The sequence below is a fragment of the Photinus pyralis genome, unplaced genomic scaffold (assembly GCF_008802855.1).
Source record: "Photinus pyralis isolate 1611_PpyrPB1 unplaced genomic scaffold, Ppyr1.3 Ppyr1.4_LG6, whole genome shotgun sequence".
NCBI lineage: Eukaryota > Metazoa > Arthropoda > Insecta > Coleoptera > Lampyridae > Photinus > Photinus pyralis.
The window spans coordinates 43645875-43662157 of NW_022170663.1; the positions used below are offsets into that span (position 1 = coordinate 43645875).

General features: G+C 34.4%; 1 protein-coding gene across 1 annotated transcript in view; it reads left to right on the forward strand.

The window, feature by feature from the left end:
* Positions 1-16283, forward strand: part of LOC116174662 (otoferlin-like) — a 52930-nt gene that overhangs the window by 16875 nt on the left and 19772 nt on the right. Inside the window, exons 2-5 of the mRNA XM_031492605.1 lie at positions 1067-1255; positions 14953-15461; positions 15508-15697; positions 15748-15810. Coding sequence (XP_031348465.1) covers positions 1067-1255; positions 14953-15461; positions 15508-15697; positions 15748-15810 — 951 coding nt within the window. The remainder of the gene's footprint in view (positions 1-1066; positions 1256-14952; positions 15462-15507; positions 15698-15747; positions 15811-16283) is intronic.

A 16283-nucleotide genomic window follows, 5' to 3' on the forward strand; every position in this document is an offset into this window, starting at 1 on the left:
CTGTCAAAGCACCTAGTGAAAATGTTAATTCGTAATCATCTCAGGGTATCATGTCATTTCGTATTGCGCAATGGGAAACGTTATCTAACGTGTGTCAATGCATATGACACATTTCCCTGTTCTAAGGTAATCTCGATTAACTAGATTTCTACTAAATCCGATGGCTTACGTTTAAATCCACTTTGATTGTAGGTACATTATCTCTTAAACCCCGCCTTATAAAAAATTGCTCAATTTTCAGTTTCAATGATCAAGATCTTTCCCTGCGCGTGAGCGAATTATGAAAAAAATCTCAAATGTGAACAACAGTGCCACGTACTGTAATCTCTTTCAAAGGACATCGCGAATTGTTTGTAAAAGAAAAGTGGAAGGAAATCCTTTGCGAAGTTCACGTGTCTCCCAAGAATCGCAAATCTCTGAAACGGGTCATTAAATTTGTAGCTAGTTACCGTGCAAGATGTTGCAACCGCTCGGATTCCAAGTCAAACTATATCGCGTTTCCACTTTTCTTTTGAGAAATTCTACGCGGAAATAAGAAGCCGCACTTTTCCCCTCCTTTACAAAAAGCAGATTAAACGATAGAAGGCCGGAAAGTTACGTTTTGGTGTAATAATTGTGATTTATACACCAACGTATAGGCATTGGCATTAAACCCATTAACAACTTAAATTACATGTAATTAAAAGGTGATCCGCTGAACCAATTTATTATGTGGGATTTTCAGTTCAAATTTATTTTGTGTTACGTTATGTACTTTAACGTAATTAGTATTGTACAATAAATTCGGGAAAATGCTCAACAGTAAAACAACTTTTTTATTTTAAATTTATCATTCAAAATAAGTAAAGCGCGCCCTTAAGTTTCTTTTTGTATTTCCAAACGGTGTATTCTATGTCCTTTTGATCTTTTATATCAAAGGTATAATTTAAACTTAAATCTCTAGAGTGACGTGTACCAGTTTTCATAAAGAGAAATGTCGATCTGTGTAATACATAACTTTATCTAGCGCGCGCTTTGTACATTTGGATTAAAATGGCCGCGTCAATAACTACCTTTTTTCTTACAGAGATACGACTGGCCCATCGGAAGACCTCTCGACCACAATGAATTACTTCAGATCGAACTCGTGTCACAAAATCGGGTCTTGCCCGATAAGATCATTGGATACTATGGACTCTTTCTTCAGCGCGTTATCAGCGACGGTCGACTTTGCATATCGGATTACCTCAATGATTCCAATCACAAAACTTTACCCGTAAGTACATTTCAATTAAATTGGTACCTATAGTTCGATTTAGTGTCTTAAACAGTGTAGAACGAGATTTTTCCGGCATATTTACACAAAATAAAAACCAAGATTTTAAATTTGTCAAAGTACACATACTGTTAAATTAAATCCACGCACACGCGATATTTTGCATGTTAAAGTGACCTATATTTTACAAAATCAACTGACTTATTTTTTATTCATCGTAGAATAATTTGCATTTAGTAATTTACGACAATATCAAAAGCTGTAGCTACATGCGTTTTTGTGCCTTGAATTAACAATGGAAGTTTCAGATTGGCTCTAAATTGGATTACTTTTTACTCTTCTGTAGTCAAACGGATCGTTTCGGATTCTTAAATATATGAATCTGGTCAGATAAATTTAAATTTCCCGATGTACCTACTATCTTCATTAATTTTATTGATTTATTCAATTTTATTCAACTTAATGTCGCTGCATCGTATATCAATGACGGTAATAATAATTTTAATTCTTTGTTCAACTTCACATTCCTGTCATTTTTAGCATAGCCTGATGATGGATGAATAACCCGAAATCGATCGCTTTATAGAAAAACAATAAAAACATTTGTGGTTCTTTTTAATACTTCAAATATTTCAAAAATCTCAACGAACCAAAAAAAATGGAGAACTTCATCACATATAAATTTAAATGAATTTAATTACCAAATCCATTGGGATTAGGAGGAAAAATTCAATATATTTGTTATGAATTGCGAACAACGTCCTTTAAAGGTATCTTTTTCAATTCCACAACCGAATGTACAGGGTGTAAATCGAAAAGTGGAACATAGACGTTTAACATGGGAAATTACTTTTTCTTTGCGCAAACGTTTCCTAATTATTTTACTCAAAAATACTTCAAATAAAAGTTATAGAGATATAAATTCTGCATCTAAATCATGGAAACGATTATTCTACCTCTTCTTCTACGCGAAAAAATTAATTATAAAGATTCTGACTCACGAGTTTTTAGTCTAAGTAATGGACTATGATAAAAGAAAAGCATAGTCCATGGCTAAAAACTCGTGAAAACAGAATCTTTATAATTAATTTTTTCGCCTACCAGAAGAGGTAGAATAATCGTTTCACATGATTTAGATGCAGAATTTATATCTCTATAACTTTTATTTGAAGTATTTTTGCGTCAAATAATTAGGAAACGTTTGCGCAAAGAAAAAGTAATTTCCCATGTTAAACGACTATGTTCCACTTTTCGATTTACACCCTGCACACGCGAGGGGTCGTTTCTATATTCCTGCCCAGATTTTCAATATCGTTCCCCTGCTTTCGAATACAGGTATAACACCATTTTAGTAACATCTTTAATCCAGTCTAAAAATATTCATTGGTTTTTGCGCAAAATGGCCTCCACAGCTGCTATAAGTTCGTCATTGTCCCTAAATTGTATCCCCCTAGTGATTTTTGAGATTTGGGAACAATAGTCCAGTCAAATTACGGTTTGGGTTGGATGTTGTCACTTCACTCAACGACACCAAGCGTAATCCTATGTAAAAAAGTCCGCTGATTCCGAAAATCATGGTCCCCCTGGGCGGAAACGCCCGGAACATATTGTTATAAACAAAAAACGAAGAAAAAATGAGAAAATGTCCTGTCTTTTCACATTTGACTTCGAATATCTCGTTAACTATTGCTCTGAGGGAAAAAATGAATAGAAATGAACTTGTTTAGAATAAAATTTTCTATAAGATACAGTCCGGAAGGATTATTTCAATTGTTATTGTTATTTATGAAAAAATGTAAAAAAGTAACCTCGAAAATTAACACTTTGATGTTATTACTAAGTAAAAGTCATCCGATCTTTTTGAAAATCCGTATTTAGTAACTTCTTTTGATAACAAAACAATATGACAAACCAGATCACCGTAGGTTTCATACTCATTGATTAATTAAATAAACAAGTGGAAACTGGGGGAGTGTTCCCAATTTTTTTATACATAGTGGAACCGTAAAACAATCTTTTCCAATAATTGTCCCGATCATTTTTGCAAATCAACGGACTGTGGAATTTTTTTAGTTAACTAACAAATCGAATAACTTCCGAGATTTAACAAGAAAAGTAACTCTATAATCGGCCCTTGGCACTCGGATTAATAAAAATCATTCATTTTGGTGAAATACAAGCATGAAAAAAGTTCACGCTGTAAAGAATCGATCGGTGCGACCCGATTTGCAAAATCATTTTTGGTTGTTTCGAAAACTGGCTTCAAAGTCAAAAACTGATTTCTCGTGAACTATTCATCGGATTTGGACGTATTTTTTTTTAATGTACGGCTTTCCGAGAGCTTTACATTCGCCTATTATAGAGTTATATTTTTTTTTGTTATATTTCGGGAGTTATTCCATTTGTTAACTAAGAAAATTATTCGGATTTTGAAAAAAAAATTGTACAGTCCGTCGATTTGCAGGAATCATCGGGACAATTATTGGAAAAGATTGTTTTACGGTTCCACTATGTATAAAAAAATTGGGAACACTCTTGTACTTCCCTAGTTTGAAAGACAAAGCATCTCTTTTTCTACTTGTTTATCTAATTAATCAATGAGTATGAAACCTACGGTGATCTGGTTTGTCATATTGTTTTGTTATCAAAAGAAGTTACTAAATACGGATTTTCAAAAAGATCGAATGAATTTTACTTAACAATAACAAAGTGTTAATTTTAGAGATTACTGTTTTTACATTTTTCCCTAAAAAACAATAACAGTTGAAAATAAGCGTTCCGGACCAACTGTATCTTATAGAAAATTTTATTCTAAACAAGTTCATTTCTATTCATTTTTTCCTTCAGAGCAATAATTAACGAGATATTGGCAGTCAAATGTGAAAAAACACGACATTTTCCCATTTGTTCTTCGTTTTTTGTTTATAACAATATGTTCCGGGCGTTTCCGGCCGGGGGGACTATGATTTTCCAATTCAGCGGATTTTTTTACATAGAATACGCTTGGTTTCGTTCAGTGAAATGATAACATCCAGTTTATACTACTTTTAGAGCTAATTTGACTGGACTACACAAATAGTCACTGGGTACTATCTGGACTGTAAGGCGCATGTTCAATTTCTTTGAAGTCACAATCAGCTACAGCAGTTTTTGAAAGTCTGGACTTGTGCACTGGTGCAGTGGCCGATTTACCAGAAGGCCGAGTAGGCTGGAGCCTAGGGCGGCAGATTTTAGGGGGCGGCAAATTTGACCCAACAATTTGTATCTTACACAAATTTAAAAAAATATTGTGCAGGGTGAGTTCTTTTTTTTTCATTTTGACTATGGATATCTTGTAAACCGTAAATGATACCATATCGCTTAAATGGTCAAAGTTATGCAGAATTTATGCTGATTAATTTTCCCTTTCAAACACCCCTATCTTGAACCGCTCGAGAAAAATCTGTGAGTGTGTGACTTTCTCATCGGCGAGTCATTCGCTCACCAAATTTCGTATCATCCCCTAATTTTACGAATAAACATATACAGGAGAAGTGGAAGGCAGGTACGGCTACTTTGTATAGCACCGGAGATTGGAAAAAGTGTCAAGAATATACGAAATTATAAAAATCGCTGGATATGACGTCGGTTATACTCACTCACTCACACGGAAGTCACACGTTGAAGAATAGGGGTTAAAATACAGTAGATATAGCCAAAAAACCGAAAAATTAACTTCCCAGAACGTACTAGCGTTCATTTATGTTCAAAGATATCAAAAAATAATTTTAACAAACTCTTAGAGTTTTCTGACGAGGTTAAAATGAAATTTTTATGACTTGTGGGTTTCGAGTCTATCACATCAACTTTCTTACTCCTTATGGGCGCCATATTGGATTTATACACTGCCCAGACAGAGAAAAAAAATTACAAAATCGGAAATACCAAATACTTGATATTTCATTCGGAAATTAATCTTGAATATGTTTGCATTGAAGTTTACCATGTATTTCTTATGGTCATAATTCTCTGATCGTGTTGGTGGAAATCGGAGACTATGCCATACAATACACGAAAAATGTTAAATAATTTTAAGCAAGCCATGGAATTATTGCTATAAGAAATACGTTGTAAAGTTTAATGCAAAAATTCAAGATTAATTTCCAAATGAAATAGGTACTAAGTAATTGGTACCTCCGATTTTGTAATTTTTAGCTTCCTAGCATGAGCTAGATTGCCGTTTGGATCAAAATTTCATCAAATGTCGACGTTTGACATCATTTTTAGCAAAAACAACTCAAAATGTCTAAAGGTTAAAGGTATTCGAAATAAACTGATTCAAAGTTAAAAAAGTAAAATTTGTTTGGCAAAACTAAATTAATTCTAATTAGGAATTGCAATTATTAATTATGTCATGCTTTGTGACTTTAAAACAAAAATAAATAAATAAAATCAATAGACAAAGATGAACAAAAATTAAAAAAAAATTTCAAAACCCACTTGTGGATGTTGCCGCGTAGGAATTACAATTATTAATTACATGATACTACAATACTACAAAATGATGAGGAGTAACGGGCAAATATAACCCATAGCATCTATCAATTAGCGAAAACCCGAAGTTTTTAGGTGGCCCGGAAAATCGAGCACAGTGCAAAAACAACAGAAGAAATTTAAAAAAACAATTTTCAATTATACCAATAAAAAATTGACCGTAATTAATAATCGTTTAAGATATAACATCCAAATTACATTGAATTCTGTAAGAGATCAACAACAATTTTCCTGTGGGAGTTTAAACAGTTTAATAATAAAACGGCACATACAGCAAATTAATATAATTTTTTGTAATACATTAGGCATAAAGGATGTATGACTATCAAAAACATTTTTTTTCTTGTTAAATATTTGCTTTGAGCTAGGAAGCTGTTCTGTCAAGAAATGGGCAACTGGTTTTCTCTATCTAGTGACGTAAAAATCTAATATAATAATAATAAAAATAATAAATCGTTTACTGGGTTTAACATGGAATACATCATCAGGTAGGTACATGAGCATAATCATTACAATTTCTTAGTCCTTCCAGTTTCCCCCAAGGGGTTAAGATTCAGATTGGTCAAAAATATTAACCGTCTGGTCTACCACTCAGCCCCAATACGCCATAGAGAGGTATACTTCAGTCGTGGAAATCTACATACATCCATTAAATTGTGAAAAGGAGAGAAAGTTATCAGTCAATGATTCCAATTGAGTAAGATGTACATTAATTATAGGTATTATACTTCACCAGAATAAAGCTTACTTTTATAATTAAGGTTTTGAACTGTGCTAGCGACATAGATCAAAGTTAACTTTTAGTTTGTTTAGATAAAAAGCTATTAAATAAGAGAAAGACCTTTTATATAATTGAAGATTATGCTTAGGGATTGTAATAAGTAAATCCTTTCCTCGTAAATTAATATTATGTGTGTCTGAACCGCATTTTGTTAACGAGAAATTGTGGGCATTTATTGACAATTTTATAAAAAGTGCAGTAGCAATGCAGCTTCCTTCGGTCTATCATTTTTAACCAACCTGCCTTTCTAATGTAATAGGAAATTCCTTCCCTTCTTCTGACGCCAAATATAAACCTAAGACCGGAGTTTTGAACGATTTGAATTCGTCTTTTTTCACAGGAATCCAAATTTGAACTGTAGACGACATCACAATAATTAAAATTCGATAAAATAAGAGTATCACAATTCACAAAGCAACTTTTTTAAATGTTGGTTTAATGAATGCCTATGAGAATACAACAATTTCAGCGTAAAATATGATTTTTGTATTAATTTTGAGATATGCAACTTAAAAATCTGAATCCATAATGAGCCCAAGATTTTTATCACTATCCACAAGTGGGAGTATTGTATATATGGCATCCATAAGAAATAGCAAAGTTGATGTAGAAAGATGAGCAACAATCACCAAAGGTTTGTTAACATTATTTTTTGATATCTTTGAAAATAAATGAACGCCATTATCGAAAATCACATTTTCCGTTTTTTGGGCAGGGCTTCGCAATTTGTAGAGCTACAAGGAATTTTGAAACTGAATGCTCTCTCAAACTAATTAGCATAAAATTCTGCATAACTTTGCCTACTTAAGTGACTGTTTCCTTACGGTTTACGAGATCCTCATAGTGAAAATGAAAATCAAGTGCCAAATTCTCGACAGCTACCTAGCTCAAACCAAACATTTTTAACACTCTTACATCCTTTATGTCTAATAACCGTTCTGTCGAAAAAAATGTGTTCAAAACTCCCGTTTTTTTTAAATAACACCTACCATAATGTTTGTAGGTTGATAGAACAAGAAAGTATTTCGAATAGTTTAATAGAAATTTTGCGTTGCTATTTGAAAAATAAAGTTCGTGGCCTTTACGACGCTCGAAAATTTTTTTTTTAAATCCGGTCCGTTGTTTTTTATCTGTTATTCTTAATATACACATCCAAAATTTGAACAAAACCGTCGAACAGTCATCTCGGAACAAAAATTTTATTCTTTAAAAGCTGCTTAAAATGAACGTCGACATTTGATGAAATTTTGACATCTCCAAAAAGCGGTGATCGTAGTAGCCACCTAGCTCCAGCTAGGAAGCTAAAAAAACTCACCCTGTATAAATAAAGATAACGAGTCTCTAAAAATTAATAAAAATTTCAATATTTTGATACTGTACTGCAGTATACACGTCTGTATATGAAAAATTACGCGATTTTTTTTAGCTCAGAAGTTACAAAAAATAAATTTCTCGTGTAATCTTGGGTTGTAAAAATATGTAATCTAGAAACTGACACAACGATCCTCTAGGGAAAAAAGCTGTTTTAATGAAGACGATGGAATACAAATTAAGGTTGTAATTTCATTGTTAGAATAAATGTAATGAATATTTCGAACTAGGGTACCGACTTTCAGTTAGTCAGTAGTGGCGGCAAAAATAGAATAGCCTACTGGTGGCAAATTTGTAAAGCCGCCACTGCACTGGTGCGTTGTCGTGGAGCAACAAGACAACTTGCGTCAGTTTTCCGCGTCTGTTCTCACTTTAATAGATTTGCATAATACCTCGCATATACTCTTCCGTTACCTTTTCATTGCTGTTCCCCGCTGTCCACGTTTCACTCCATCTTACTGCATAAAATCCACCTTTTACTATTAAGTGCTTGTTTTGCCATCGCTATCCTGGTCTTAATTTCTCTTTCACTTTTCCAACCTTGTGTTATTATTTCTGCACCTAAATACTTATTTCTACTTTTTGTATCTCACCCCGTCTACCATTACTTTTATATCCTCCTGTACTTCTACTTTCATAACTTTTGTTTTGTTCTTATTCCCTAATTCTTTGACTATACTCTGTTTTCATCTCATCTATTTCTTCTAACAACAATTTCTCAAGTTCTTTTTCACTTTGAGCAAATACATCATGTCATCCGAAAATCGTACTTATACTAACAATCCTCTTCCCGCCGATGTTCAGACCATATTTTCCCCTTTTCCAACAGATTTCCGCCATGTCTTGTACGTATAAATTAAACAGAGTTGATGATAAGCATCCCTATCTAACTCCTCTTCCAATATCAAACCAATCCCTCTTTTTATAGTCAACCTTGATTTTTGCTTTGTTTCATATAGAGTGATATTTATTAAGAGATGGTGTAAATGACAAAATCTCTTCTAAAGGGCGCCTAATTGTATGCATCCAAAATGATTTTGTTAAAACAAATAAACCTTTGGCTGTCATATTAATTAATTTGAATATTGTTGCTTTCGCTAACCTTTTAAGGTCCTCGAACTCTTACCAGCACTATACCAATTTACAATATCAAGTTTTTCTTCGGTTGAATACATCGCACACGAAAGAAAATAAAAATACGGAAACCACCAATAGTATTCAAAGCCATCTTTATTTGTTTTAAGGAGTTATTTTGGTTGCATGAAATTAGGCGTCCTGCAGAAGTGATAAAAAATAAAAACGGTTTTGCAAAATTTCGTTTTTTTTCCGAATATCTCCGAAAGTAATCGGATTTTTTTCAGTTTCTAAACTGCATTTTGGACACTGGAGAGAATGACGACTAATGCGAAACTTATACAGTGCTATTTATTAAGAAGTAGACATTGGGATTTATGTGTATTGTTTTTCTCTAGCACTGTATAAGTTTCGCATTAGTCGTCATTCTCTCTAGTGTACAAAATGCAGTTTAGAAACTGAAAAAGTTCCGACTACTTTCGGAGATATTCGGATAAAAACGAAATTTTGCAAAATCGTTTTTATTTTTTACTGAAGTTATTTAAAAAATTTTTTCAAAATAAATAACACATTATTATAGCCACTTTTTTTCCCTCTACAAGATGCCAGTTTTAAATGTTACATCCGACGTTGCGTCTCCGGTTAACCACCAATTTTTTTTTCCTTAGGGAAGTAATTTTTACTTTTTGTGTCATTTGTCTTGGGTAGTGTACGTACGTACGTAGTTTCTTGCGCTATTTCTTATGAAAAGATAGTGATGTTTACATTTTTGAAATCAGAAAAAATTCTCTATCAAATGACAAAAAGTAAAAATTACTTCCATAAGAAAAATCAAAGTTGATGATGGTTTATTGGAGACGAAACGTCAAATTTTAAATTTGAAAGTAGCACCTTGTAGAGGGAAAAAAGTGGCCATACGAATGTATCATTTATTCGAATTATCTTTTTAAATAACCAGTAAAAAATGAAAAGGATTTTGCAAAATTTCGTTTTTTTCTGGATGTCTCCGAAAGTAGCTGAGACCTCAAGGGTGGCCCGAAATCGATTAACTGTTATAGGGATATGCAATTTAGAATCGACCCTTTATTACTTAGTAACATTTCTAAGCATTTTAGCCTCTTGAGATTTAGAAAACCCTGCTGGACAACCCCTAGTTTTTAACCATACTAGCAAAGATTCGAATCCACGCAGCACAGTTTCAAACATAGTTACTTTTCTGGTAACTTTTTTGAGTTAGAATCGGCTTTATATAATGCGCGGGTCCCAGCAGAGTTTCAAAGCTAGTTACTTTTCTAGTGACTTTGTGAGTTAGAATCGACTCCAATCTTCAAGTTTGATATTTGATTTCGGGAATCTCGAAAGAAAGGATTTTGTTATTTAAAAGTAGACATAGGGTAAACACGTAAATCCCTATGTCTACCTACTTAAATATCACCGTATAAATATATAAATATGTGTTCAACAATTCAGTAAAATATTCTGTTTCTGATTATTTATTTATTCATTTTTTTTATTTTTTTTTCCCCTCTCTTGTTCTGGGCCCTCAACAGTCTTGCGCCCAATTACAGAGTGGCCTGCTTATTGCGTTTTAGAGGTGACTTTGCAGAAGGCCTTAAGTTGTTCTATACTACTCCGGTATTTACCTTACGAACTAGGAAAACTTAAGGAAAACATAATTCAGAGTAGCCGGTAGAATGCTCGAAACTGTCTAAGGAAATTCCCATCTCTGTTACAGATGAAATTCTTACCTCAGTCAGGTTCGAACACCCGACTATCGATTATCAAACGAATCGAGTGGTTACTCCTACGAGAAGAAGGATAATGGGAATCAAATTTCCTGGGTCAAGGAACATTGAGATACAGTCAGTTTTATCCCTGCGAAACCTATACGGTACCTAAGTCCGTACAATGCCCATTTGGTTGAGTTAATATCGGTTCAATCCACATTTGGATACATGTTAAAATAAGCAACCAATCAGACTTTACTGAGAATATCACAAGTACGATCTACAAGGAAAAATCGCAAGGAATAAGGAAAGGCAAAATTGGAAAAAGTGTGTAAAAGGGGAAATTATGTTGGAGTGATTGTTTTGCGATTGTTAATTCTGAAAATATCAATTCTAGTGGAAAAATATATAGCTTAAAGTATACGTACTTTCCTATACTTTTCCTCTTGAAGTTGCGATAAGTGGCTGATGGCCAAAGTAAAGTTTGCTTTAAATTAGCAGTTGGTCAGGTCTTTTGTTGCAATCTAAATCCAATACCCACTCATTTGTGGAAAACCAATAACAGGATTTTCACAGAGAGCACCGCAGATTACCCTTTTATTGGTTACGAAGCCGATAACGAACTTAGTTACCTTTAATGAAGGCTTCGCTACGTTTCCCGTGTATTTACATGAAGTTTAACCCAAATCAGGAAGGTTTTGCGTGTAAAGGATTAAATTGTATGCCAACTGTCCTGAATATGATCAGTCACTCAGGACATGAAGACATTGATGCAGCTCTAACGGTTAAGACCATTCATGAATTATAAATTGCGAGCTCTAAGAGCTTTCAAAGGGATGTTTGCTACATATTTATGACTTAAACTAAACATGTTGATTTCGGGAGTACAGATATGGAAACTAGGGCACTAATCACGCATATTTGGCGCGCATTAAGTTGTTCTGTTGTGCGACAATACTCACTATTTAATTGTCAAAATATGACGCGGAATTTATAACTTGATCGTGTTACAACTTCATGCTATCGCGACCGAAATTTAGCAAGCATTTTTGCAAAATCTCAAAAAATGATTTAAAACGATTCGTTAAGGAAAAAAATTCCAAGGTTGGGTTTTGTCTTTTAGTAATTAAGGTATTAAGGGCGTTATGAATCAAATAACGCAAAGAAGTCGCCATGAGTATATCGGCCCGAGGGATGTACGGCGACCCGTGGTACCTTCAACGTTTTATGTCATAAATTTGAATTCATTTAATTAATTTTATATTTGCTATAAATTTGAGCTATGTAACTATGGTAACACAATTTTATTACAAAAGTAAAAATGAATCGTGAAAGCGTACCAGAAAGTCGCTAAAGACAGTATTTGGTAGAGAACAGTTCCTTTTGTTGAGACCTTTAATCTCCGTGTTATAGGTTTCTTTTAATAGTTAATTTTGTTGCCGTTTGAGGTCCTGCAGAGTTTCTTTAACTCCCTCTCTGCGCAGCGCATGCACTCCTTGTACAAAGACGCGATTTCGATCACAAAACACGTAGAATAGAAACAATTCTTCAACGCAAAGGTTCAAGACCAAAACGAACGATTTTTCAGTCGACCAAATTTTGCTCTTACTGGTGTAAAGTCATTCGAATTATTGATTCTTTTTGAGTAATTACTTACAGTTTTTCGTATACATTTAGCCTCCTGTGTCAGTCAGACGTTATATATTGTTACCTTGCAATCGATTCATTACCTCGCTTGTTTGTTTGTGTTGTTTTCTGTTCCAGAAAATCCTAAGAAAATTATGCGTAACAGTCACAATTTTAGAAAATCTAAAATTAAATTAAAAGCATAACAGGGCGGAATGTAATAATTGATCGAGGTAGAATATCTTCCGACATTTGAAAGTGCACAAAAATAAAGCATGTTCTATTTGAAAAACGTCAACTTTTGAAGGTTTGAAGTTATTAAAATTGATCATTAGTTTTAAAGCACCCTGTATAAGGGCGATCAAAATATAAATCATTTTCATGTAGCATTAAGCAGCATTGTTGATTTTGGAAAACTTTTTGAAATTCTAAGTCGAAAGGGTCATAGGTACATGGCCCTAAAGAAAAGCAGTCAAACGTAAAAAAATTTGAAAAATCTTAAATAACCTGAAAATGCTGAGTATAGGGAAAAGTAGCATCAAACGACATTTTCATGTAGATTTCGAAAGTGCAATAAAATACAGGGTGTTCTATTTAAAATAAGAAAGTTGCTATCCGTATCCGGTAAAACCAAAAGTGAAACGACCTGATAATATTTTCTTTCGATAGATCATGAAGATTTAAATTATTGATGGTAGTCTGAATACTTTTAGGTAACGGTTTGCGTGAAACAGCCTGTATATATTTGTAAATGAGATCATTGGATAAATCACCATCGATTGTGACGTCAATTATTGTTTATGTTTAGTTATGATGATGTTTAGAATACGATGAAGGGTAGAACTCCTTTCAAAAGTTTCACTTTGGCACCACTGCGTATGCAAAATCTGAGATCAATGGGTTGTTGCATGTAAAAGTTATGCATTTTTTACTTCCAAAAGCAATATGTTAGGGAATGGTTCGTGTCCCTCCCCCCCCCCCCTCCTTAACACAACAAAATTTGATAGCAGTCTGGCACACCTTCAAGGTATACACTACCTATTGCGAAATATTCCAGGACTCTAGGACAATTCCGCTAAAAGTAGTACAAAACCGCAGAGGTCTGGACGGGCAGACAGACGGACGGACGGACAAAACGCAAACAATAGCACATTTTTTTAATTTTTAAAAAATGCGTCAAAAACATATATGTACTTCATATGTTGCTAAAACACCCATTCAAAAAATTACGGGCAATTTAACATACACCGCTGATTTTATGTACAAAGTGGAAGATTTAGGCTTAATCGTTTGTGCTGTTTTGTGCCCTTTTATTGGCAGCATAATTTAGCGTTTGAGAATTTCTTAGCACGTAGCGCTTCCCTAAAAAGTGGTGCATTTAGCATAAAGTGGACGGGAAGGACGAAATAGGAGAAGTGCAAAATTGAGAAATATCACGTCTTACTACTCACTACCATTATTCACTATACCTAAGAAATGTCAAAAATAAAACAGCTTTATTCCATAGCAGCTGTTAAAATGACATTTTAATTAATTTTAATTAATGGGGCTCTCTTTAACAGTGAGAATAGGTAAAGTGATCACTTTAACCGCAAGGAAAAGTGATTGTGCGTAATAACATTTGTCTTTCTTATTAAAAATGGGACGCGGAGCACGAAATAAAATAAAGTGCCGAACAGAATTCCATGGAAGAGAACCTAAGCTTGCGATTTTTGACTTCAAATTTAAATTCAGAATTTTCAGTAGTTTTATAATGATTTATATAGCTTCTGCTATAAAAAAGTGTTGTGTTATGCACGAGGATAAAGGAAGCTAACCATCCGTTGATTGTCTTTTACATATAAATAACAATTATTGAATAGGACTTCTATCTAATTTTATTTTCTTTACATATATCTCCCTATGCAAATACGATATTTATTCATATTCTGTTAATATTCCTGCTTTCGATTCAAATTTGTAACCAATTCTATAAATTTCTCTCTGATAATTGCTCCAACAATATTTGTATTACGCTAGGAGATACAGTGGACAAACTACAAAGGAATACATTATTATGCTGCTAAAATTCCTAGAAAGTTGATTTGTCTTAGATCAAATGAATGTTTCTGAAACATTATAGCCGGAAGAGCTGGCAGAAGTGAGAAAAATTCCCCTACTTAGGGGTAGTGAACAAACTACCATGAAATATAGCATAGCAGACTTTTGCTTCCAAAGTTAATAGAAAGTCTACTAAAAATGAATATTTCTCAGGAAATAACCTGGAGAGTGTAACGGTATTTTCCAATATGGTCGTAAATGATTACGATTACGGATAGTCCACAGCGGGGTAAGTTTTGATTCCTTTTGAAAATGGTAAATATGTATTCTCGCACGGTTTGGGCGTTGTGCGCGGGTGCACCATCCTGTTGAAACCAACAGTTGCCAACTCAAAGTGGCAATGAGAAACGGTTTTTTATTTTTCTGTATCTGCCCAAACAACAACAAAAAAAAAACATTTTAAAAAAATACGAAAATTTCCGTTTTTCTGGCATATCTTCAGAAGTAATCGGAATTTTCTTGTACCGTAACTCTTTCTCTTTCAGACCATCATCGAATTCGATGTGGTTTACATCGTGCCAGACGAGACCACGGGAACGATCGGCGAAACTGCGCACTCCTACGATTTTTTAGACGACGACCAGCAGATGCTGATAGACATCGAACAGAACATAGCCAATTTGGAACGATCGCTATCGACCAGCCAGGCCGAAAGCGTCGGCGGCGGTTCGATTAAGGTGCCGCGCAAATCGTTACTGCAACGAGCGATTTCGCTGAACGTGTCCTCGTCCCACGAGAGATTGGATAAAAGGAAATCGTCCGCGTTAGCGAACGTGAAAAACCTAATCAAAATCGGAAAACAGCGTCCGCCGAAGAGTAGGACGACCAGTGAGGAGTCGCTGCTGATATACGCCGATGAGCCTGGGCGAGTTTCGCGACTCTCCGGAGCCGATTCCGCTCCCATATCACGAGCTGGGAGTCAGGCCTCGGTTACGTCCATGGGAGATACTTTGGAGTATGCGTCGATACCTGTGGAATTAGACAAGAAACCCAGGTACTTTCCGCCTAGTCACCTTGTCACTAACCACCTACGCTTGCAGAGTTAAGGTCGATATGGCAACGACCGTTCATTCCGCAATGAAAGCTTTAGATTTTCAAATTTCCATTACGATCATAGAAGCGAGACAATTAACCGGTCTCAATATGGATCCGGTCGTTTGCATACAAATTGGCGATCAGAAAAAGTTCACCAGCGTCAAGGAAAGCACGAACTGCCCCTATTATAACGAGGTAAGTACTTTAAATTATACGAAGTGTCTTTGAAACAACTTTTCTTTCAGTACTTTGTTTTTGATTTCCATATGCCCCCGATCATGCTCTTTGAGAAGATTATTACGTTAACGGTAAGTACCTTACAAATTTGTCAATTGTAGAATTAAAGAACCGTAGACGACGTTTAAAACTGGCAAATTTCTTGATGTTTTGGGACCAAAACGCTTTCAGAAAAGCTTTTAAGGTTTGCTCACTCAGACCTAATATAATATTACTTGAGCAAAGATTATAACAGCGTTTGTCACATTATTTGTTCACAAATAACTGTACAAACATTGACAATTAACGATACCTAAGAATTAAATAACAATTTCTGCAAGAAGAGATTCAATTTTGCCCGCCAGAAATTTTGTATCTCATCTCTCGTGAGAGATAAAGTTTAAAATGTAATTACAGCACCTTCGACGATTGCTAAAATGTACTCGTGTTCAATCTGAGAGCTGGTAAATTGGTTTAAAGGGTGTAATTTAATGAACAAATAAGATTATATAGACACCGAATGTTTCATAAAAACTAGGATGTAACAGGCATAAACGAAAATTGT